This window comes from Drosophila virilis, unplaced genomic scaffold, assembly GCF_030788295.1.
Source record: "Drosophila virilis strain 15010-1051.87 unplaced genomic scaffold, Dvir_AGI_RSII-ME tig00002381, whole genome shotgun sequence".
NCBI classification, from domain to species: Eukaryota; Metazoa; Arthropoda; class Insecta; order Diptera; family Drosophilidae; genus Drosophila; species Drosophila virilis.
In genome coordinates this window covers 43,673-69,285 of record NW_027212920.1, presented here as the reverse complement: position 1 = coordinate 69,285, position 25,613 = coordinate 43,673, and the positions used below count along the sequence as shown (strand labels likewise).

Genomic DNA, 25,613 nt, shown 5'->3' with positions numbered 1-25,613 from the left:
TTGTATAATCTATTGAATAATGAGGAAGACACTTGTTTTTTCGACCGTTAATAAATAAATAAATAAATAAATAAATAATAATAGAATAGAAGAAAAATCGAATGATAGAATAATTTAATATTCGAATATTAGAATAATAGAAATATAAAATAATAGTATGTTACAAAAATTGAATTATAGTATAATAAAATAATAGAATAATATAATAAACGAGTAATAGAATAATTCTATATAAAAGAATAATAGTATAATAGAAGAATAGAATAATAGAATAATGGAATAATTGAATAATAGAATAATAGAATTAAAGAATCTTGAAATATGCATAAGTTTTTCGGCAACAACTAATATTTGAATCCTGGTCACACTTAAGTCTCATGTTTTGCTTTGTGCTTATTCTTATTCTTAAGTATACCATTGTCTGTCGCTTATGAACTACCGAACAATGTAGACGTACAGATGAGTATAAAAAGAAAAACCTATTAATCCGGTTCAGTTTCCTGTTTAGTTCCACTTTAAAAACATTATATAACCTACAGGTTATGGGCCCAGGGCTCTAAACACGAAATTGCGCGATTAACTTTAATTACTGTGTGTGATTATACGAAAACAATAAGACTTGGGAGCTTGTGGAATTGCCAGCGAATAAGAAAGCGATAGGCTGCAAATGGGTCTTTGGCATAAAAGTTCACAAGGATGGCTATGTAGAGCGCTTTAAGTCAAGATTATTTGCCAAAGGATGTGCGCAGCGATATGGCGTTGATTTCTTTGAGACGTTCTCTCCAGTTGTGAGATACTCGTCTGTACGAATGATTATGGCATTGGCAGTCGAACATAAGTTGTTTGTGCATCAGATGGACGTGTCTACTGCCTACCTGAATAGTGAGCTTTCAGAGGAAGTTTATATGAAACAACCGGACGGATTCGTAAGCGATGAATTCCCTTATAAAGTCTTGAAACTAAAAAAATCTCTCTATGGGCTAAAGCAAAGCAGTAGAGAGTGGAACAGTAGACTGGACGCAGTCTTGAAAAAACTGGGTTTTACTCCATGTGTCAGCGAGCCCTGCCCTCCACATGCATCCCGGCATTGATTGCACCATCCATCACCGATAATCAGCCGGGCTTCACTCTTGACCCTGCATCATGGAACATTCCGTCAAACATACAACTAGCTGATCCTGAATTCTTCAAATCTCAGCAAATCGACATGTTGATCGTAACCAGTCTGTTTTTCGATCTGCTTTGCGTTGGCCAGATCAAACTAGCTGCTGGACTGCCGATACTGCAAAAGATTCGCTATGGTTGGGTCGCGACTGGAGGTGCTGCACATGCAGGAAAATCATCGCTCGTGGCTAGGCGATTAGTGATGAATCCAGATCTGCTGGTAGGCTCGCATCTGCAGACGAATGCACAGATTGACGAATTAATCCGTCGGTTTTGGAAGCTGGAATCTTGCACCGAGCCTGAGTCATCACCGAACAGGGAGGAGCGTGACTGCGAGGCACACTTTCAGGCCAATTTTAAGCGTCTGCCGACTGGCGAGCATTCAGCTCGCTTACCGCTTCGACTAAGCCTGGATCAGCTGGGTGACTCCTATCAACAGGCGCTTCGCCGATTTCTTAATTTAGAAAGGAAACTAGACCGCAACCCAACTTTGAAAACCCAGTATGCAGCATTTATGAAGGAATATCTTGACTTAAATCATATGTCACTTGTTAGCTCAGCTGCACTGGGCCAATGCAAATACTATCTGCCACATCACTGCGTGCTGAAGGAGGATAGTACAACCAAGCTAAGGGTCGTGTTTGATGGATCAGCAGCAACTACCTCTGGACATTCGCTGAATGATGCACTGATGGCAGGTCCTACCATCCAACCGAAACTGTTTTCGATACTGATGCGTTTTCGTACATTCGCAGTCACCCTTACAGGCGACATATGAAAAGTACGAGTTGAACCAGCAAACAGCTATATTTAATGTATCCTGTGATATCTCGAAAAAGTTAGGCCTTGTTTGGGATCCCGCCTCAAACTGTTTTCTTATTTCTTTTTCTCCACTGAGGCTACCCTCGAGATTGACAAAACGATCAATCCTCTCCTCAATTGCTCGTTTTTACGACCCCCTTGGTCTTGTTGGGCCTGTAATAACAAAATCTAAAATTTTTATGCAGGATCTCTGGAGAGAAACACTTAAGCACAGCCTGGGTCAACTTCTGCGCTGATTTTGAGCAGACTCAGTAATTCCAGTATCCGTCGTGCACTCTCATCAGACAGCACAGTTGAGATTCACGGATTTTGTGATGCCAGCCTGAGCGCTTATAAAGCATGCGTCTATACAGTTTCAAGGTGCCATGGCAACACAAGCGTACGCCTCTTGTGTTCCAAGTCGCGTGTCGCGCCTGTGAAAACCATCACTGTACCAAAGCTGGAACTCTTGCGGAGCTGCATTATTGGTTGAACTTCTCAGCGAAATCTGCCAACTGAAAATGTTTAACTGGCTGCTTCCGGTAGCCGCCTCACAAATCTTACAACAACAAATATCACATCGGGGTCGCCAAATGTTGCGCTATTGAGCTTTATGAATAGCCTTCACAAATATGAATAAATTCAAATTTGTTTCTTTATTTGTTAAAAGTTACGAAAGGCATACAGACCCGAATCGTTATGTGTTTATTATTAAGGAACAATAAAATTTCTGTTGGAATGCGATAGAATGCGAAGCAGATGCGCATGAATATGTGTGTTCATGTATACAGAAATTCTCACAGCTGCTGCCCCATTCAATTGCGCAGTTGCATATAACTGTGGTTTTTTCATAACCGATTTTTATGAAATTTTCTACAGTATATTTGAGTATTCTCAAAACGTTAATTGGATTTAAATTGTGGCTTAAATAGGTTTGCAAAAAAAGTTGGGTTATTAACATTATTTATAGCTCTGTGGTGGTAGAGGGGAAGTGGCGATTGGTATACATTAATGATAATTGCTATATATATTTTCTGAAAAGAACCTTTTGGGTTCTATCCCAAAAATACTCTCCAGTTCAAAAGATTGACTGGGAAGCCAGAAGTCATAATTTATGAAGCAGCAAGGAATAGTTGACAGAGTCGAAAGCCTTATAGATGACGTCAGTCTGCATTCTTTTCTTAACTCATCGATTACAAACGAAGTAACGTTAAGGTCAAGAAAGTTAGTGGTTGTAGATTTACGCTTCACGAACCCATGCTGGGATGGTGATTATGAACAATGAAATATGAACATAAACTAAAGATAGACAAGGTACCAATGCGTTCCGATGAAAGAGCACTCCTCCTCCAATACGGGAAGCTCGATCACATCTGTAAGTGCTGTATTTGAAAGTAAAAATTGAAGAGTCACTTACTTTAAACGACGCAATATCCCTTTAATAATCGAATTTAAATTTTTTCATCATTATACCTGGGGCTTTAAATTTTGCCTGTCTAAAGGCTTTTATATCGTCTGATGATGAGGGGCAAGCTTAGAAATAAAAATAAGTCTATTCTGTTGCAGAAGACTAAAATCGCTAACGAGACCAACAGACTTGGTGTATGAAGGAAACTTGCTGCCAGACGATTAAAATTGGGCAGTGTCAAAAAATGAACTATGGTGAGAACATCAATGTTTGGATCTTCTGGAATGGGAAGCAATTAATGACTGCCGTTATGTGGTACACAAGGGTATGTAACTCTTCGAATCCCAGAACAGTTGACCCGACAACCCGATAGAGGTGATGTTTTGCAGTTCTTACCGCCGGCTCCCCAAAGGCCACTGAAGTGAGGGGCGCGCTGTAATGAAGTCAATTGTGTCCGGCATACTAACCGGAGCACAGCGTCTTCCTCCAGTTACTGAAGGAAGAGATTTTTTAGCAACAACACGTTTTTGGCGTTGACAAAGTTGGTGGCATTGTCAGACCAAATCTGACGTGGCTTGCCACGAGTGCATATAAAACGCCTTAGAGAATTGAAAAATGCACACGTAGATAGATCCAAATGAATGACTTGCGTGGCGAATCAAATAAATACGATCATATAGAATTTTATAGAAGCTTTCTTTCGAGCAGAAATAAAAGGAATGGGAAAAGTAAAACTTGATATATATTTAAAATGTTCGAGACATGTCTGATGTGGTGGATCTCAAGAGACAGAACTCAATAGTTTCTTCTTCTATTGTATCGGAATATATGGCTTTGCTTGAAGCAGTTAGATAAGATCTATGGCGACCGTTGATATATAGTATAAAATTTTAATCTAGTGGGTCGATAAAAATACTTGGGAATAATAAAGATTGTGATTGGATGACCAGTCTCAAACACCACAAGAGTTAATATAAAGAACCATGTTCCAAAAGAGCAAATTAAAAATAGAATAAAACGCTCGTGACCAATATCCTGACAGAGCCGGGGCCGGCTTCCAGATTTGTGAACCCCAGAAACAAATTTGGTCTAACAAACTATTTCTATTTCTTTCACTAAAATATCTTATTTTTAATTTCGTATAATTTTTATTAAACCATTAAGGTTTTTTTAGAATTGCCATTAATCCTAGAACTAGTTTTGAAAAGAACAGTTTCTGGAAAATGTGAATCATTAATATTGTTTCCAGAAGGCGAAACTTGTCCTAGAAGAAACTGTATTGTAACATTAATAATTATAATTAAAATGTTCAATGTATATTTTGAGGAGTTGTGTTGGAATAATGGGTGTTGAAAATTACAAACACTCATTTACACAAAATTTACAATGACTTTTGTTACTTCAGTCTTGATACTGGAATGTTTATATCGTTTAAGCTTCCTCTTTTGAGCGTCAGGGTAAACAAGTTTATACGCTCAATAAGTAAAATAAATAAATATTGAAAATAATACAAAATTTAACTAGTGTTATTATTTAATTGTTTATGATATTAGACTGCAAATTTTAAAATAATAATAAAGTTTTTAAGTTCGTGACTAATACGAGGAATTAAAGAGAGGCTTATCCATACAACTGGTGTCTTCTCTGATCAACAAGTTTAATTGTGTACAGTATTACAATTAAATCAAACATAATTCCATTCCGAAATTCGCAATCCGCAAAAGAACTTAACGTGTCTTACCAATTGTAATTAACGTATAAATCTAATTCGGTCGTTGCAACAGAGTGAATTTTGTGAAACATAAATTAAAAATCCAAAATTATTGAAAAATGGACCAACCAGAAGGTTCTCATGCAGCTGGACTTCTGCAATGAATAAATTAAACAAACAGAATTTAAACCCATTGCTTCAACAAATACGGAACGTGCCAGCCTTTGAGGGAGATTCTATAGCCGTCGGTCCATTAATCAGAAGGATGGATTACCTGCTGGAACTGTATTCTACTCACAATGAACGCCAACAATGCATCATATTCGGTGCGATCGAGCTACAGATATCCGAATCAAAATCAACTAATATCAACCCCTCAGAGAGGCTTTTATCTCCGAATACAAGACGCAAACACCCAGAACTACTGCGAAGGTTATATAATATCGATTATCAAGGTAATTTACGCAAGTTTTGTAGTAAGGTAGACTCTAAGATAATCTCGAAATTAAGACCAGTAGCACAAATGAAGGGCTACTATGAAGAAAATTATTATAATAATAATAAAAACTATTTTAACCAAAATAAGCAACTAGTTCAAGAATTCAAACAGAATTTACAACGCGCAGTAATAAATAACCCCTAAAAGATATATACCAAATCAATCGTTCAAGCGTATGCGCGAAAATACTAGTGGTTCCCAAAAAATGAAGGTTGATGAAAATTATGAACAATCAGACAAATATCAGGATAATTACGTACAAGAATATGGATTTCAGAATAACCAATACGAGAAGATTAAAAAAACTAAATAAAAATGATAATTTTCCAATTGGAACCTCGGGACAAGTCATTAAATAGAAAAACCAAAGAAAATATTTAAACTTATATCTTTCCCCAAAAATCCAATAATAACGGTCTGATCATGAAAAAAAATCACGTCGGGGACACCAAATGTTGCGCTACTGAGCTTTTTCAATAGCTTTCTCAAATAGAAATAAATTCAAGTTTGTTTCTTCATTTGTTAAAAGTTACGAAAGGCAGGCAGACCCAAATCGTTAAGTGCTTATTATTAAGGAACAATAATTTTGTTCTTAAAATGCGATAGAATGCGAAGCAGACGCGCATGAATATGTGTGTGTTCATGTATACAGAAATTCTTACGGCTGCTGTCCCATTCAATTGCGCAGTTGCATATAACTGGTATTTTCTTAACCGAGGAGCCAGGAGCTCTTCTTGTAGGCCTGTTGTCTGACCGAGAGCGTCGAGCGCTACGGGGATCACGCATGTGGAGTAAGGTGTGGTGGTCCTTTTTTGCAAATTTTGCACTTGGCTTCACTGCGGCATGATTTTCCTGAATGCTATTGAGCCAGGCAGTTGGAGCAATATTTGTTAATTAACACGGCTCGGAGACGCTTCTCGGGCGTTAGCTTCAAGAAGCGCTGACACTTGCGTAGCGCATGGATGCCTCTACACACCCGGCATCTAAAAGAGTCCGTTCCTTGACGTTGATTGGATGCCTTCGTTGACGGCGCCATGCTGGTTCTCTACAGAGGAGTGAAATGGAGAATAAAATGTACAACATGTGTTATTATGTGATGATTTTGTTTTGAAAGAGGGATTAGTTGCTTTTAAGGAGGACCTTGTCATCTGTGCCTGGGCAAGCCAGCTGGACTCGGCCAAGGCGCCATTCATTTATTGGTATGTTATCTTCCTTGATAATCACCATATCACCGACTTGGAGGTCCCTTGTAGTGGAATGCCATTTGTTTCGCTAATGGAGCTCTTTCAAATACTCATTCTTCCACCGTAAGCAAATTGTTGGTGGAGCGCTTAGAGCCAATAAATCAGTCGGATCATCCGGCATTGGAGAGATTGGCCTGAAGTTAAGGCAGGGTTCAATCTTGGAGAGGAGAGTCGCCATTTCCTCAAATGTATATTTTGACACCTGCTTCCCATAATCCGCCCATGTGAGGAGCGTCAGGAGTTTTGAAATGCCAACACAAGTTTTGATGGCTATGCTTGGATAAGATGAGCTCTTTGTTCGCTTGCAAGAAATCTCTCGAAAGAACGGATGACGCTCCCACAAATGTTTTCCCATTATCTGAGTACATCTGTTGTGGAAGGCCACGTCTTGCGATAAATCGCGAAGAGGAATTTCTCCGTGATTAGATCTGTGGTGGCTCCTAAATGGATTGCTTGGTAATTTTGCATGCACGACCAATGTAGCCTTTAATATCGAAAGGTCCCGCAAAGTCTACACCCGTATGTGTGAAGGGTCGGGAAAAGGTTGATCTCGCCCTTGGGAGTTCGCCCATAAGTTGGGTCTGGAGTCGTCTACGGTGTATTACACAGACCTTGCAGGAGTTTATGGTAGATTTTACCAGGACTTTGGGGTCCAGTATTTGGCTCTTATGAGGCGCATTACCAACTGATTGCCTCCGTGAAAACAAATGAGGTGGGTAAATCGGACCAGGAGCCGTGCAAAATCACAATTGGCCGGAATGATTATGGGGTGTCGCTTATCATAGCCTAACGAGGTTGACGCTCTCACCCGTCCACAGGATCGCAGAATAGCCCTTTGATCGATGAACGGGGTTAAGTTGCGAATGCTTCTTGATCCTTGAATTGGCTTCTTATCGAGCAAACAGCTATACTCCTTAGGATAAGCTTGGCGTTGAGTATACTCGATAAGTCGGAACTGCACTCTCGTAAGTTCTTCGTTACGGAGCTCGGCGGCAAAGTGGATCGCTGGATTCCTACAGCGCTAGATAAAGTGACAGACATATGCAATAACTCGCAATGCCTTGTCGAATCTGGAGAATCGTTCCAGAAGGTTATAGGAGGGTAGCTGTGAGACATTGCACTTCACTGCGCGTTGTTCAATCTCAAGTACCGTAACAGGAACTGGCCATTGGTTTTGTGGTAGTTGTAACCATTCCGGTCCATGCCACCACAAAGTGCTGCCCAATAGGTCCCGAGGAGAAACCCCCCGACTAGCTAGGTCAGCTGGGTTGTGTTCGGATCGAACATGGGACCATTTGCCATTGGTTGATGATATCTTGGCTACCCGGTTAGTCACAAAAGTAGACCATTTGCATGGAGGTTTATCCAACCAGGCAAGAACAATAGTGGAGTCTGTTGAATTTAAATTTTCTTTACTCTGGATGGGCACTGAGGAATATGCGCCGTGGTGAGCTCGGAAGGAAGCGTGGTAGTGATACCGTCTTAACTGTCACGACTCTCGTTTTTGCTGCGAGAAGGTGAGTGGAGATGCATCCGTTGATCTCGACGCGCAAATAAAGTGCAGCACCATATGCGCTGGGACGCGTCGCAGAAGCCGTGAAACTGCACCTTTGCATTTTGCTGAAAATCGACCAAGCTTTGAATACGGATCTCTTTAAGAGAGGGATAGTCGGTTAGGAAGTCATGCCAACGTTGAATGAGATCTTCCGGCAGGGAATCATCCCACCCCAGCTCTTGGAGCCAAATCTCTTGCATGAAAATCTTTGCTCGAACTATCACAGGTGCTAGCCATCCAGCAGGATCGAACAATTTCGCAATTTGTGATAGTACTTCACGTTTCGTGAGCGAAGGCTGAGATACCATTTTGGACGGAGCAAAGAAAAACTGGTCTGTTGTGGCTTGCCATCGAATGCCTAGCGTTTTAGCGACGCTGGTCTCTTCGATTTCTAAGAAATCCGCACACAGTAAGTGATCCATTGGTATTCCTTTTAACACTTCCTTTGTGTTGGATGTCCACTTTCTCAGAGGGAACCCAGCTCTGTCGAGTGCCAAGCGGAGTTCTGCGATGGCTGAAATTGCTTGTGGCTTCGTGTGTGCCCCTGCTAGAACATCATCGACATACATATAATTTTCAATTATATCGGACAATTTTCTCGTATATCACGAGCAAGTTGACGGAGGACCCAGATTGCGAGGTATGGGGCACAGTTTACCGCAAAGGTAACTGTATTGAGTTCGAAGTCGCAAAGTTCTTCGTTCTCATTGCGAAATAGTATTCGTTGGTAGGGCGTATGTCTTGGATCGACCTGGATTTGCCGATACATCTTGGTTTTATCGGCATTGAAAACGTAGCGGTAGAATCGCCAGATCTGAAAGTATCTGAATCGTCAGATCGGATTGGAGTACTGGTCCCGTGCGTAGGATATCATTCAGACTTTTGCCATTGGAAGACGGGCTGGAGGCGTTAAACACAACGCGAACCTTTGTTAGGGTGCTGTCGGGCTTAAAAACAGCATGATGCGGCAGGTAAAAATTATTGGGGTTGCTGTTTGGAGAGACTTGTGTCATATGACCTTAGTCGAAGTACTCCCGAATCACGGAGTCGTACTGCTCTTTCAAAGGAGGGTTTCTTTTTTAACGATTCCCGTTCTTTAGAAACTGAGCTAGTGCGATAGATCTTGAATGTCCTAAGTCTATGTGATTAGGTTCTTGGAAAGGGAGGGTGACTACATATCTGCCATTCTCGATCCTTGTTGTTCTCCGGATGAAATTACTCTCACAAAAGGAGTCGGAGCTCTTTACTAGTTTGACTGGAATGTCCTCCAGCTCCCAAAATTTTGTGAGAATGACGTCTAAATGCTCTTCTTGAGAGACAGATATTCCTGTCGAGAATGACGAGATTGCGGTGGATGCGGTCTTTGAAACTGGGCCTGTTAAAATCCACCCGAAAATAGTTTCGTGGCCCAGCAACGTGCCACATATATTAAGATGGGAGCCGCCCGTTAGCAACCATATTCTCAAATGAGTTAAGCCTTCTAGTGGTAGGACGTTCTGTTCGAACAATTCTGGAGTCCGCTGGAGTATTTGCGCTTGGCTTAAGCTCTTCTATCGCTTCTAGAGTGCGATAACGTTAAGAGAAAGGCTTTCATCTCAAGCCAAGATGAGATGTCGTTTTTTCTCGAGATGGACTGTTCCCATAAGGAGAGGATTAATTTGGGTAATTTGGAGGAGCACGAGGATACAGTCTCAGTTTTCTATGTTGATTCTGGATAACTCCAGAGCTGTTAAGCAACCTTGAATAGTGCTCTGAAGTTCCTTAATTGCCGTTCCAGATTCTTGGGAGATTGGCTGCAGGTTGAAAAGAATCTTGAGCTGGCTGTTGACTTACAATTTTCGGTTCTAAAAACGATCGGAAGCCATCGTTAGTCAAAGGTGACTTCGATACAATCTCCTGAGCCTCACCGCTGACTTTTGCATTGAGATGGAATAATTTCTCGACCTCTGATAACCTAGGATTATTTATGTAAATTGCGGTAAAGAGGTCTCGAAATGTGGGCCAACGTATGTAATCTCCGCTGAAGATTTCTGACCTGGCACGTATAGAGAGACGGGTCAGAGCCTCCAGCAGTGTTTATTTTTGCCTCAAACTGACAGCCTAATGGTTGCCTTAGTGCGTCCAACTGCAGTGGTCAGGGATACTTCGCTTTTAGCTTTGGACGGCGGGCGACTGATTTTTATCAGTGGACTTGGCCTCGAACTAAGAGGTGCCTTAACAGTTCCCCTTGGCGTGGACGCGGATAATTCGCTTTTAGTCCGGGACGATGTTTCCCTTTCGACTTTAAGGGCTGCTGTTGGAGACGGAGAAGTTCTGGAGGTGCTTGCGGACAGAACTGCTAATTGATGCTTTGTTTCTTTCCCTTTGCCAGTTGGCATACTAGGCGGAAGGGTTTGGGTAGGAAAACAAAGGTGCTCGTTTCTAGTAGTAGAGGTTGCGATGCTTAAAACAAAGAAACACTGGAATGCCGGCACAGGTAAATAATCGAGTTAATAATTCGATTGAGACTGCGGAAGATATAAATAATTTTGCCTAAAAGCAAAATTTATTTGATTTAATTAATTTAACAAATTAATTTATTTGACTTGGTAATTTAAAAAACACGATTATTTATTAAACACGGGAAATAATAATAAAGAATTCGATGCACGTTTTCGATTATTTTATTATTATATTAGTCTTTGAATACGGTAACGGTTGGTTTATTTTTACTTTTTTGTGGTACTCATAAAATACCCATTATTGTGGCTGAGTACACACCGCTGTCAAATGTAGAGCTTCGAAGTTAATGTTCCTTCCTGTTTTTGTTTATTCACAATAAATTAGTATTATTAGTATTATTAATCTATTAATTATGTGTTTTTATTTGGTGCGTCTCGGAACAAGATTAATTGTATGGGAATGTGTGGAATTGCATAAAAACGTGTAATTGGAGTACGGATCGGCAACTGTGGATTTTACATATGTGTGTGGTGTGTACATACGCACATACGCCGGTTGAAATTGGATTTTATTACAATAATATTGCCGTGTTATAATATTGCTGTGGATTGAGCACTAAAAAATATTATATGTGGACACACATAGTACATATGTTTTGTGGATTTATTTATCGGATCTTCCGCTAGTTTTATACCTCCCCCATTATTTCACACTCCTCTCTTCTATTAGCTATAAACTCTTTAAAATCTTCTTACTCTCCTGGACCGGACAATATTCCTAGTTGTCTACTCAAGGAGTGTAGTTCTTCCCTTTTTTATCCATTGCTAAAGCTTTTTAATCTATTCCTTGAAACCTCTGTCTTTCCATCTCTTTTGAAAGAATCTTATATCATTCCTCTTCACAAGATAGGTGGGAAGTCTGATATACAAAATTACAGGGGCATTGCAAAACTGTCCGCTATTCCTAAATTATTTGAAAAAATAATCACTTCGAATTTGCAGCATTTCTGCAAATCAGTTGTTTTCCCTGTTTAACATGGATTCGTAAAGAATCGGTCTACTACGACCAATCTGCTTGAGTTTACTTCCTTGGTAAATGATGCTTTCCTTTCGAAAATGCAAACTGATGTCATTTACACTGACTTCAGTAAGGCGGTTGACTCTGTGCACCATGACATTTTACTTTTTAAACTTGACCAAATAGGTTTGCCTCTGTCTCTTTTACTTTGGATTAATTCTTATTTAAAAGAGTAATACTGAGGTTGACTACCTCTAAACGGGTTCACGTTACTTCTGGTGTTCCTCAAGGAAGTCATCTTTGACCCCTATTTTTTACTCTTTTTATAAATGATCTCCCCTCTGTTATATATCACATGCCCGTGTACTCGTGTATGCGGACGATGTCAAACTTTTTCTATCATATACTAACCCCCTACATCATTCTCGTCTACAAGACGATTTGAACGCTATGCAACTTTGGTGTTCGGCCAATCAATTGCATCTAAATTGTTCAAAGTGTATGTTTATGACATTTAATCGTACTACACCTTATCTTGTCAGTTATATAATCGACAATATCCCTTTGCAACGTCTACTAACCGTTAAGGATCTAGGCGTTATTTTTGATTCTAAACTCTTTCAATTTTCACATTTAATGAGGCAAAAGGTGTACTTGGATTCATTAAACGATGGTCTAAAGAGTTTAACGATCCTTTTATAAAAAAAACTTCTGTACATCTCTCTTGTTCGCACTGTCCTTGAATACTGCTCTTGCATCTGGTCTCCACAGTATAACAATAGCCAGGATTGTATTGAATCTGTTTAGAAGAAATTTCTGCTTTTTGCCTTACGAGGTTTACATTGGGAACCTAATCTTCGGTTGCCATCCTACTCCAGCAGACTGCTTCTTCTCAACCTTCCGTCGTTAACCAACCGTAGGACAACTCTCGGTGTTGTCCTTCAACATTAGTTGATTATTGGCGACATAGATTCTCCTTTTCTGCTAGGCCGTCTTCAATTCTCTGTTCCGGCTAGACCAACCAGAAATTATCGCCCCTTATTCCTATCTACGTGCACAACAGACTACGCTATGCACAATCCTTCTGCTTAGATGTAGGCTCAAATAGCGTCACTGACAGAATTAGCTGCAAATAAAACACCTCCATCGGTCGGTGATGCTATTTAGAAAATTGTATTCTTTAACTAGGCTTTTAGCCTAGCTTTTCCTACACGGAATATCTATGTAACATGCTCTTATGTCCCACCTTCTTCTGATATTCAAGTTTATATGAAACATATTACTTGTATTAATGAAGTTTCTTCACACGTGCGTGATAATGACCTATTAATGGTGTTGGGGGATTTTAATTTGGCGAACATCTCTTAGTCATTATTCACTTCTGAAAATTATCTAGCGCCCTCTGCACGATTTTATAGACTGCATGCTTGATCTTTCGTTGTTTCAAATCATTTCGTGCTCATCAGGCAATAAGCACCGCTGTTGCTTTCGCAAAGGAAATTATTCTTTGCTGAATCAGCTTAGTTATGCAACCGATTGGTCTTTCTTATATGACTCAGTTGATATGAATACAGCCATTAATTTTTTTTATATCACCCTAAACTCCCTCTTAGGTGTGTGTATTCCTAAGTCAATTCCTTCGACTACTTTTTCAAAACCACCCTGGGTTACTCCCAGATTATCACATCTTAAAAATGTAAAATCCAAATATTTTAAAAAGTTTAAAAAGTCTGGTTCGTGTACAGACTTGGCTAAATATTCCATACCCAAGTCGAACTTCTTTCTTCTTAATTCTCAATGCTATGAGAATTATCTAATTCGTTGTAAAAGGCAATTCGCCCGAAATCCGAGACAATTTTATAATTTTGTAAACTTGAAGCGTAAATCTTCAAGTTTTCCATCTTCTTTTTTTCTTGGGATGGATAAAGCTAGCAATGACACTGATTCTGCTAACCTCTTTGCTAATTTTTTCCAATCAACTTACTCTTCAGTCTGTCCTAATACTAATTCTTACCCTTATACTATTTCTTCCGCTAGTTCTATACCTCCCCCCATTATCTCACACTCCTCACTCCTATTAGCTATAAACTCTCTAAAATCTTCTTACTCTCCTGGGCCGGACAATATTCCTAGTTGTCTACTCAAGGAGTGTAGTTCTTCCCTTTTTTATCCATTGCTAAAGCTTTTTAATCTTGTCCTTGAAACCTCTGTCTTTCCATCTCTTTTGAAAGAATCTTATATCATTCCTCTTCACAAGATAGGTGGGAAGTCTGATATACAAAATTACAGGGGCATTGCAAAACTGTCCGCTATTCCTAAATTATTTGAAAAAATAATCACTTCGAATTTGCAGCATTTCTGCAAATCAGTTGTTTTCCCTGTTCAACATGGATTCGTAAAGAATCGGTCTACTACGACCAATCTGCTTGAGTTTACTTCCTTGGTAAATGATGCTTTCCTTTCGAAAATGCAAACTGATGTCATTTACACTGACTTCAGTAAGGCGGTTGACTCTGTGCACCATGACATTTTACTTTTTAAACTTGACCGAATAGGTTTGCCTCTGTCTCTTTTACTTTGGATTAATTCTTATTTAAAAGGTAGGATCCAAAGAGTAATGCTGAGGCTGACTACCTCTAAACGGGATCACGTTACTTCTGGTGTTCCTCAAGGTAGTCATTTTGGACCTTTACTATTTACTCTTTTTATATATGATCTCCCCTCTGTTATATCACATGCCCGTGTACGCATGTATGCGGTCGATGTGAAACTTTTTCAATCATACACAAGTCCCCTTAATCATTCTCATCTACTAGACGATTTGAACGCTAAGTAACCTAGGTGTTCGACCAATAAATTGCATCAAAATTGTTCGAGGTGTATGTTTATGACATTTAATCGTATTACACCTCATCTTGTCAGTTATACAATCGAACTAGTCCCTCAGATTTAAAGCTATCTTAATGAAACTTTGCAGAACACCCTCTTTCTGTTGCACGCAGCACATATGTTGAAAACCAGCTGGATCGGACCACTATATCATATAGCTGCCATAGGAACGATCGGACGAAAATTAAGTTTTTGTATGAAAAAACATTTTGTTTATCAAGATATCTTGACCAAACTCGGCATTTATTAGTTTTACTTTACTCTTCATATATGTGCAAAATCCTATTAATATCGGACCGCTCTATCATATAGCTGCCATTGGAATGATTGGCCGAAAATTAAGTTTTTGTATGAAAAACATTTTATTTTTCAAGATATCTTGATATATGCAAAATCATATTAAGATCGGACCACTCTATCATATAGCTGCCATAGGAACGATCGGTGGAAAATTAAGTCGTATGAAAAACATTTTGATTTACTATTTTCCCGGTACTTCTTAGATAGAGGCAAAGCACTATGAGCATTATGAAAAGGTTGGGTCTGCAAGGGTATTAGATCTTTGGCGTGCCGAAAATAGCCCTTCTTTCTCGTTTTTTTTCTCTTTTTCCCTTTTGTAGGTCACTCCACAAAAAAATAAAACAAAATAGTTCACTAATTATTGTCAATAATTATTATTATCGATCCTTTTGATTATTTTTGCAAAACAAAAAAAACTTCACCCATTAGTGACAATTGTTATTATTTTCAGAGTTCTGTTTCTCCATAGATTTTTTTTTATTTTTTTATTTTTCTTCTTTTTTTTCCTTTTGGTTACGCCACCAAAAAAAAATAAAACAATATCAGACAGTTTCGGTTTCCTTAACTTTGACTTTGACTTTATATTTCACTTCGATTTTATTTAGTCTTAAACACTACCGTTCTCATTGCGTGCGCTGGCTGTACTTACGTATTCCAGGCCAGACACAGGCCCCATATGCTTCGATGCTGGCGTCGCAGAAACCGTGAACTTCTTACTCTGCTGCAGGTATTGACACAAGACGAGGAAATTTAAGAAACTTCTCAAAACTGCAGCAAAGATCATGCCAAGCTGTTGCCAGTGATGATGGCAAGCTCTCGTCCCACTCAAGCTTCTCCTTCCAAATCTGTTGCATAAAGATCTTAGCCTTGGCAATTACCGGCCCTATGAGTCCAAGCGGGTCATACAAGCGAGCTATGGTCGATAGTATTGACCTTCTGGATGGTTTAGATCTCTGCTGAATGGACGAAAACGAAAACAACAATCGATCCGACGCTGAGTCGCTACCATCATCAAACTTTAGGGAAGATTCTTTGTCCTCTACGAGTATCCCATTCAGTACAGCAGAATTGTTTGAGCACCACTATCGCAACTTGAAGCCGCCACTTGCCAAGATTCCAGCCGTCTGATTAGGTAGTTCCTTTGCTTCTTGAATTGAATCACCCCCTGAAATGAGATCATCAACGTACAAGTCACACCGCAAAATCCGAGATCCAATCGGAAAATTAGTTTCCTCATCCATAGACAGCTGATGCATAGCACGGATAGAGAAGAATGAAGCTGGCTTTGTTCCGTATGTTACTGTATCCAGCTTAAAAATCTTTCTACCCTGTTCTGGCGAGTCTCGCCAGAGAATGCATTGAAGAAAATCATCCGGTGCTGAAACGCGTACGCAGCGATACATTTTTCCAATATCTGCTATTAGGGCGATCGGGAAATTACGAAAGCGAAAAAGGATATGAAACACCGAGCTTTGAATAACAGGTCCAGCCATCAATAGTTCATTTAATGAATAACCTGACAAGGTAGCTGCTAAGCCGTCGAAAAAAACTCGCAATTTTGTCGTTGAGCTGACTTCTTTAAAGACACAGTGATGAGGAAGAAAGTATTGACAAAGTTCCATAGACTCTGGAGCAACAGGCGACATATGACCAAGATCTAAATATTCCTTTAGAAAGTTTGAATATTGAATCTTCAGATCTGGACGATTTTGTAGCTTGCGTTCCAGGGTCAGGAACCGACGAAAGGCTTGTTGGTATGACGTCCCCAGACATTCCAAACTTCGCTTGAAGGGTAAACGAACTGAATATTGGCCACTACGAAATGTTCTTCACGGATGTTTACTTCCTTTGAAGTGGTAGGTGTACTTTCCAAGCAGGATTCTATCTCCCAAAATCTTCGAACCAATTCATCAGCACGTTCTTCAGAACTTGTCTCAAGTTTGCCCGCTCAAGGGCGGTCCGCCTCCAGAAACTACCCAACCAAACAGTGTTTTTTGAAGACACGGTAGTCCTGGGAGAAGCCTTATCTGGCCGACGCTGAGAAGGTCGTAAAACAGGCTAGCTCCAAGTAGCAAGTCCACGCGTTGAGGTTTAAAGAAAGACGGATCTGCAAGTTTTATGTTATCGGAAAGGTTCCAATTCGTCGTGTTGATAGTAAAACTCGGTTGACTATCAGTTATGTTAGGCGCTACCAGAGCTGTAAGGCATGTTGAGTATTCAGAGACTTGAGACTGTATTGTGATAGTGACCGTGTTTCCTTCTGTTTCAAAACGAGAATCTCCTAGACCAGAGACAATGGCTTAGGACTTGTGCTTCTTTAGCTGAAGCTGCTGAGCAAGGCGCGACGTTAACCAGAATCCAAAAGGGCACGACAAGGTATCAAAGTGGCGGAGCGATTTCTTACAAAGATCAAAGCCGTAGCCAAGACGACAACATCACTACTGAAATACTGGGCAACAAGAGATGTGGAGGTAGATGGCGATGACTTAGCGAAAGAGACATGGGCTATCGGCGATGAATTTGCAGGCTCAGTCAGCTGACCAGACGGAAATACGGAATTGCTTAAATGCAGCAGAGAATGATGTTTCGCGCCGCAGGTCCGACAGTATCCAGAGCTGCATGATCGCAATTGATGACCTTTCTTTAGGCAATTCAAGCACAATGCAACTCGTTTTGCCTCCCTAAGCCGTAATACAGGGGTCAAATTTCCAAATCGAGAACAATTATATATACTATTACCAGGGTTGTCACAAAAGACGCAGACAGGGGCGTCGTGGTTAGTGGTGATAAATGACAATCTACTGGTGTTAATTGCTCTAGTTTTTCCCACCTGATGGCTAGGGGCATATCTTGCCATAGCAAAATTTACGGTTTCCATTGTTCGGCATCTCTGCTCGCTAAATTAACGAACGTCGAATCATCTACCCTTTCTTCCCATTTGGCTTGTGATATTGGGTCCAGCTTTTGTAAAATAATCTGCACAATGATGCATCCAGCGATTTGTTCGAAGTTGCCCATGCTCTGCATGCGTTGAATTGGTCGGATAACTCCCTTAGCGACACGGCCGATCCACCTGCCACCCTCTTGAGCCCCAATATCTCAAGTATGTGTGCCTGAAAAACCAAACGTCTATTATTAAACCTCTTCTCCAATAAATTTAGTGCTATGGCATAATAAACGTTTGATATTTCCAATGATCGAATCGCGTCCAGCGCTGTATCCTTCAGGCAAGATCGAATATGTTGCAGCTTACGATATCTGCTAGATCAGGATCTTTTTCTATGAGGGTTGTGAACATAGAATAAAAGTCGGCCCATTCTGTGTAACCACCACTGAACGTAGGCAACTTTATTGAGGGTAGTGTTGGCGGTGCCTTAGCTCTAACTGTCTGCGAGGGCAGCACAGATTGGTCGCGAAATGTTGAGCAGGGCAATATTGAGACACGTTTCGCAATTTCACTCCGAACCGAAATTTCCATAGAAACTGCTAACTCATCGAAGTCCTCACGTAATTGGTTACCGATTTCATCAAAGTCTAGTTCTTTGAGGCTAGTGTGAGTAATATCAAATGAGGTCTGAAGCCGCTCGATTTGCTTCAGCCTAACACTAAGACCGCACTCATCAATTGCACTAAGTGGCGATTTAGTTAGAGCATTTCGAAGTGTTTGCAAACTGTCATAAATTGAAATGGCTTTGCGCTTCAGAAAGGTCACCCTGTTTGCAGAGGGCACTGTACTAGAGGCATTATTTTCGGTTGCCATTAGAAGCGTGATAGAAAGCGCGTCCGAAACTAGCTGAGTAACTAACAACGATGATCGCTAGTACATGCAAGCCGTTCAAAAAACAATAGTTGTACAATAAGAACTTCGGCGAACGCAAGTGTAAAGCTATGTAATGAAGCAACGGCAATAGCTTTTACATAAGTACCGCACGAGATTAAGATTATTGCTTTAATGTAAAGCAAATAATCTTACAACAAAAATAAAAAAATCACGTCGGGGTCACCAAATGGTGCGCTATTGAGCTTTTTCAATAGCTTTCACAAATAGAAATAATTAACTATTTATTTTTTGTGCTCAAAATTGTTTTATATTTCTTAAAGTTACGAGAAGCAGGCATACCCGAATTGGTCTGTGCTTATTATTTATGAACAATAGTTTATATATAGGCAAGCGAACCCGAATTAGTACGTGCCAGTTTTAGCGAAGAGCCAATTATTAGTTATTATTTTGAGTAATGCAAGTGGCCGATGCATACCTAATGCATGAAGCGAACTGACAACTAACTCGATGCGCAGCATCGAGGCCTTCGCATAAGTAAAGCTAGGGCAATAAAACGATCGTTACAGGAAGAGCGACAACGAAGACTGCGGCGTTAGAGCTTAATTCCCCTTTGGCAGTTGTCTTAGAATCATGTAAGTGGGCTTTTCCTTAACTCTTTTCAAGTCAATTCAAAAGAAATTTAAAAAAAAAACGAGAAAGAAGGCTATCTTCGGCACGCCAAAGATCTAATACCCTTGCAGACCCAACCTTTTCATAATGCTCATAGTGCTTTGCCCCTATCTAAGAAGTACCGGGAAAATAGTAAATGCCGAGTTTGGTCAAGATATCTTGATAATCAAAATGTTTTTTCATACGACTTAATTTTCGACCGATCGTTCCTATGGCAGCTATATAATAGAGTGGTCCGATCTTAATAGGATTTTGCATATATATGAGCAGCATAGTAAAACTAATAAATGCCGAGTTTGGTCAAGATATCTTGAAAAACAAAATGTTTTTTCATCCAAAAACTTAATTTTCGACCGATCGTTCCTATAGCAGCTATATGATATAGTGATCCGATCTTAATAGGATTTTGCATATATGTGAAGAGTAAAGTAAAACTAATAAATGCCGAGTTTGGTCAAGATATCTTGATAAACTAAATGTTTTTTCATCCAAAAACTTAATTTTCGACCGATCGTTCCTATGGCAGCTATATGATATAGCGGTCCGATATTAATAGGATTTTGCACATATATGAAGAGTAAAGTAAAACTAATAAATGCCGAGTTTGGTCAAGATATCTTGAATAACAAAATGTTTTTTCATACAAAAACTTAATTTTCGACCGATCGATCCTATGGCAGCTATATGATATAGTGGTCCGATCCAGCTGGATTTGTGCTGCGTGCAACAGAAAGAGGAAGTTCTGCAAAGTTTCATTAAGATAGCTTCAATACTGAGGAACTAGTTCGCATAGAAACAGACAGACGGACAGACGGACATGGATATATCGACTTGTCTGTTGATGCTGATTAAGAATATATATACTTTATGGGGTCGGAGATGTCTCCTTCTATGCGTTACACATTTCACGACAAAATTATAATACCTTCTGCAAGGGTATAAAAAGCACATTATATTTTGCATTACCTATTACTCGATTATAAATCTATAAAGAAAAATAATAATAATCAGTTATACGGCATTGAGAGCTATGATTGATAGATAAGCTATATATTAGTCACTTGTATTTAAAGCAAATTGCAAGAACGCATATTTTGTCGGCTTGCTTCCCACTCTATTCGTTAGTTGTCTACGTAACTTTGTAGTTAAACGCGTAACATGACACGCCAGCGTAGAGGAACTCACGCTTAATCATCAAAATATTGAATTGTTTACCTGTAGCGAAGGCATATGAGCTCTTCATTCTCACAATACAGAACGCCCGGCCACTGTTCAAGTGACTCAGAATCTGACTGTGACACTCAGGCTCTTTTCCGCAGACTAAAACTGGAATCCGTTGTTCCCCCAGCGCCTAGCAACATGAACGCTGAACAACTCAGGGCAATAATGCGGACGGCCATCTCCACCTCCTTAGCTGAGCAAGCTGTTGCAACCAACAGAGAGAACAAGAGTTAATTCAAAGAATTAACCAAATGTCTGAACAGATAGCGGCTGTGCGCATTACTACGCCGGAAGTGCAAACGTATGTGGCCATTGAAATAAACAATGAGATACGCTGCGACGAGCCACTTGACGCTGTCAAATGCTGGCCCGAGTTTACCGGAGCACAAGAATCTTATGTGTCGTGGCGGTAAGCAGTGCTGGCAGCCTATCAAATTTGCAATCCATATAATGGCAGTTCACGCCACTATCAGGCGGTTATCATTATCAGAAGCAAGGTCAGGGGCCCTGCTGATGCAGTACTAGCTTCGTTTGGCACAGTATTGAACTTTGATGCGATTATAAATCGCCTCGATTTCACGTATAGTGACAAACGACCCATCCATGTAATAGAACAGGAGTTAGGCACCTTGAGGCAGGGGGGCCTATCGCTACTTCAGTATTACGACGAAGTAAAAAAAAAACTGACTTTACTGACCAACAAGGTTAATATGTCATATGAGCCAATTATGGCTAAAGGCTTATGGAAAAAATTCCCTGATGACGCATTGCGCGTTTTTATATCAGGTCTCAAACGCAACCTCACAGACGTGCTTTTCGCGGCTAAGCCAAAGGACTTACCCTCGGCACTCGCCCTTGCACAGGAGGTTGAATCTAACCATGAGAGATATGCCTTTGCGGCTAACTACGCTAGAAGCCAGGAGGAAAAAGAGCGTAGACCAAGCATATGAACTGCGTGCAACAGAGACGGACGTGCCTATATTGACTCGGCTATTGAAACTGATCGAGAACATATATATATTGTGGAGTCGAGTATAAAAACACTCGAGACCAGCAAAAACATGTTTTATTTAATAACTTATTTAATTTTGATGAAATTTTTTACATATTAGTGTATTATTAAAAAGTCGATTGGGCTTCGATTGTCGCTTATATTGGTAGCAGCATATATCGGGGAGGTGTTGAAAACCAGATAATGAAAGGTACTTGATATGTACACACCATTTTAGAAGCTTTTATTACTTAACAAAATTGCTCAAATAACAGGATTTCGATATCAATTCTTATCGATTTCTTAGAAACGGTTAAAATTTATCAAATATCGGAAACAAAGTGAATTTGCGCAGGCACTAGGAGGACCCACAGTTATTCCAAGTCTCTACCAGTTATTGGTTTTGAAATATTTGAGTTTATATATACGGATAAACATGGCTAGTTAATGCTATTGATGCTGATCAAAGATATATAAGTTAACACTTAAGAATTGCACCAAAATAACGCTGTATAAGAAACTTGCACAATACTTATATTGACCCATTTACAACCAATCACATTCCGCTGACACATGAGTTCAGCGGCCTGACCGCAACGGTCAGCAGCGGTAACCTGACACTTGACTATGCTGCAAGTATCCGCGTTGTCGCTTATGCTGAGTCGGCTTGCCGACTGTAGCTTTGTAGTTTATAGATCCAAGTTTTAGGTATAATTCCAATTCAATTTTATACCACAATTTAGTTTTGTATTCGACGTTTAAGAATAAACTTGCACTACTCCGGCACGCTGCCGTAAATATCATTTGTTATATATTACAAAAACATTGCTGAGCCACAAAGCCAGTAATTAGCAAAGAGAGTGAAGTCAAACTCTCCACCATAATCGTCCTAAATATCACTGGACTAGGCATCGCTGGACGAGAGACGGATCAACTATCGCATCGCTGGACCAGCAGATTTATATAATTGGCGGCCAACTCATGGTAATAACGAAAGAAAATTACCCACGCGTGCGTTCGTTAAAAACTGAAACACGCTAACAAATACACTACGTGATTGCTGACCTGCGTCAATACAGGCAGCAACAGTGCAACAACTTCGCCCTCGTAAAGACACATTGGCAGAAGTGCACCGAGGCCACTGAAGCTATCTGGACAACGAAGACTGCGGCGTTAGAGCTTAATTCCCCTTTGGTAGTTGTCTTAGAATCATGTAAGTGGGCTTTTCCATAACTCTTTTCAAGTCAATTCAAAAGAAATTTAAAAAAAAAACGAGAAAGAAGGCTATCTTCGGCACGCCAAAGATCTAATACCCTTGCAGACCCAACCTTTTCATAATGCTCATAGTGCTTTGCCCCTATCTAAGAAGTACCGGGAAAATAGTAAATGCCGAGTTTGGTCAAGATATCTTGATAATCAAAATGTTTTTTCATACGACTTAATTTTCGACCGATCGTTCCTATGGCAGCTATATGATATAGTGGTCCGATCTTAATAGGATTTTGCATATATATGAGCAGCATAGTAAAACTAATAAATGCCGAGTTTGGTCAAGATATCTTGAAAAACAAAATGTTTTTTCATCCAAAAACTTAATTTTCGACCGATCATTCCTATGGCAGCTATATGATATAGCGGTCCGATCCAGCTGGTTTTCACATATGTGCTGCGTGCAACAGAAAGAGGGAGTTCTGCAAAGTTTCATTAAGATAGCTTTAAAACTGAGGAACTAGTTCGCATAGAAACAGACAGACAGGCGGACATGGCTATATCGACTCGGCTGTTGATGCTGATTAAGAATATATATACTTTATGGGGTCGGAGATGCGTTACACATTTCACGACAAAATTATAATACCTTCTGCAAGGGTATAAAAAGCACATTATATTTTGCATTACCTATTACTCGATTATAAATCTATAAAGAAAAATAATAATAATAAGTTATACGGCATTGAGAGCTTTGATTGATAGATAAGCTAGATATTTGTCACTTGTATTGAAAGCAAATTGCAAGAACTCATATTTTGTCGGCTTGCTTCCCACTCTATTCGTTAGTTGTCTTTACGTAACTTTAGCTGAGCAAGCTGCTGCAAACCAACAGAGAACAAGAGTTAATTCAAAGAATTAACCAAATGTCTGAACAGATAGCGGCTGTGCGCATTACTACGCCAGAAGTGCAAACGTATGTGGCCATTGAAATAAACAATGAGATACGCTGCGACGAGCCACTTGACGCTGTCAAATGCTTGCCCGAGTTTACCCGAGCACAAGAATCTTATGTGTCGTGGCGGCAAGCAGTGCTGGCAGCCTATCAAATTTGCAATCCATATATTGGCAGTTCAAGGTCAGGGGCCCTGCTGATGCAGTACTAGCTTCGTTTGGCACAGTATTGAACTTTGATGCGATTATAAATCGCCTCGATTTCACGTATAGTGACAAACGACCCATCCATGGGGGGGGGGGGCCTATCGCTACTTCAGTATTACGACGAAGTAAAATAAAAACTGACTTTACTGACCAACAAGGTCAATATGTCATATGAGCCAATTATGGCTAAAGGCTTATGCAAAAAATTCCGTGATGACGCATTGCGCGTTTTTATATCAGGTCTCAAACGCAACCTCACAGACGTGCTTTTCGCGGCTAAGCCAAAGGACTTACCCTCGGCACTCGCCTTCCACAGGAGGTTGAATCTAACCATGAGAGATATGCCTTTGCGGCTAACTACGCTAGAAGCCAGGAGGAAAAAGAGCGTAGACCAAGCACTAAAGTGCAGGATAGCCAGCAGGGGGAGCCACAGTCAAATGGCCAGAATAACCGACACTACAATAAGCAGGCCAGGACGCAAAGCCAACCCGATCAAAAGAGCGGCCGACAACAGAGTAACAATACGGCACCAGTTCCCATGGAAGTTGAACCTTCCATATCGAGGATGATACAGCCCTCACAAGCCCTAGCTTATGTAAACAAGAGATCAGCCCAATCTGATCGCACAAGTGCTCAGAGAAAGCAGCAAAGGGTAAACCACATTGCGCAGGGCGCACCAGGGGGGTCAGAGTCAAATGCCACAGCCGCTGATAGCGCGGTGTCGCAAATTGACGACGATGGCAACAGTGATGCTGGTTCGGATGTGCTCAATTTTTTAGGAGCAAGTCCCTGCTACCTCTCATCCGACGAAGAGTAGCGGGGACTGATATGAAATTCCTCATCGATACGGGTGCGTCGAAAAATTTCATTCGACCATATGAAGGATTAAAAGGCGTTTGCCCGGTTGACAAAAATTTCACAATTCATTCAATCCATGGCACGACAAACATTACACAAAAATGCCTTGTGTCGATGTTCAATACAAAAGCTACAATCTTTATTTTACCAGATTTGTCAACATTTGATGGCATCATAGGCCTGTTAACACAGGTAGGAGCCTCACTTTGCTTAGCTTCAGGACAACTGAAGTGGGGTACGGAAGTCGAAAAAATGACCTTCCACACTTGTGCCAACTAAAATTTCACAAAAGTAGATTGTGCAGAGGCACCCCCATTAGTTAAAAGTTCTCCATAGGTCTCCACAGGAAAATATTAAGCAGGTACTCTCGGAGTACTACTTTCCAAAGATGGCAAAAATAGCCAATGAAATAGTACAAAATTGCAAAACATGTGCTAGGGCTAAATATGATAGACACCCCAAAAAACCCAAATTTTTTTCCAAAAGCCTGATCCATTTACTGTGACAATGAACCGTCATTGAATTCAGAGACCATCGTGACTATGCTCGCAAACAACTATGGGGTCAGCATTTCAAATGCACCACCATTGCATAGCATCTCGAATGGACAGGTTGAGCGCTTTCACAGCACTCTGTTAGAACTAGCCAGATGCCTAAAGATCGATAAAGGTAAAAGTGACACCGTAGAAATAA

The 25,613-nt window shown here is 40.3% G+C and overlaps 1 protein-coding gene across 1 annotated transcript; it reads left to right on the top strand.

The window, feature by feature from the left end:
* The first annotated feature begins 1,048 nt into the window (after positions 1–1,048).
* On the top strand, positions 1,049–1,942 carry LOC138911741 (uncharacterized). Its single transcript, XM_070211123.1, has one exon. It carries the CDS (start codon positions 1,049–1,051, stop codon positions 1,940–1,942), a length of 894 nt encoding a protein of 297 aa, XP_070067224.1.
* Positions 1,943–25,613: the final 23,671 nt, after the last annotated feature.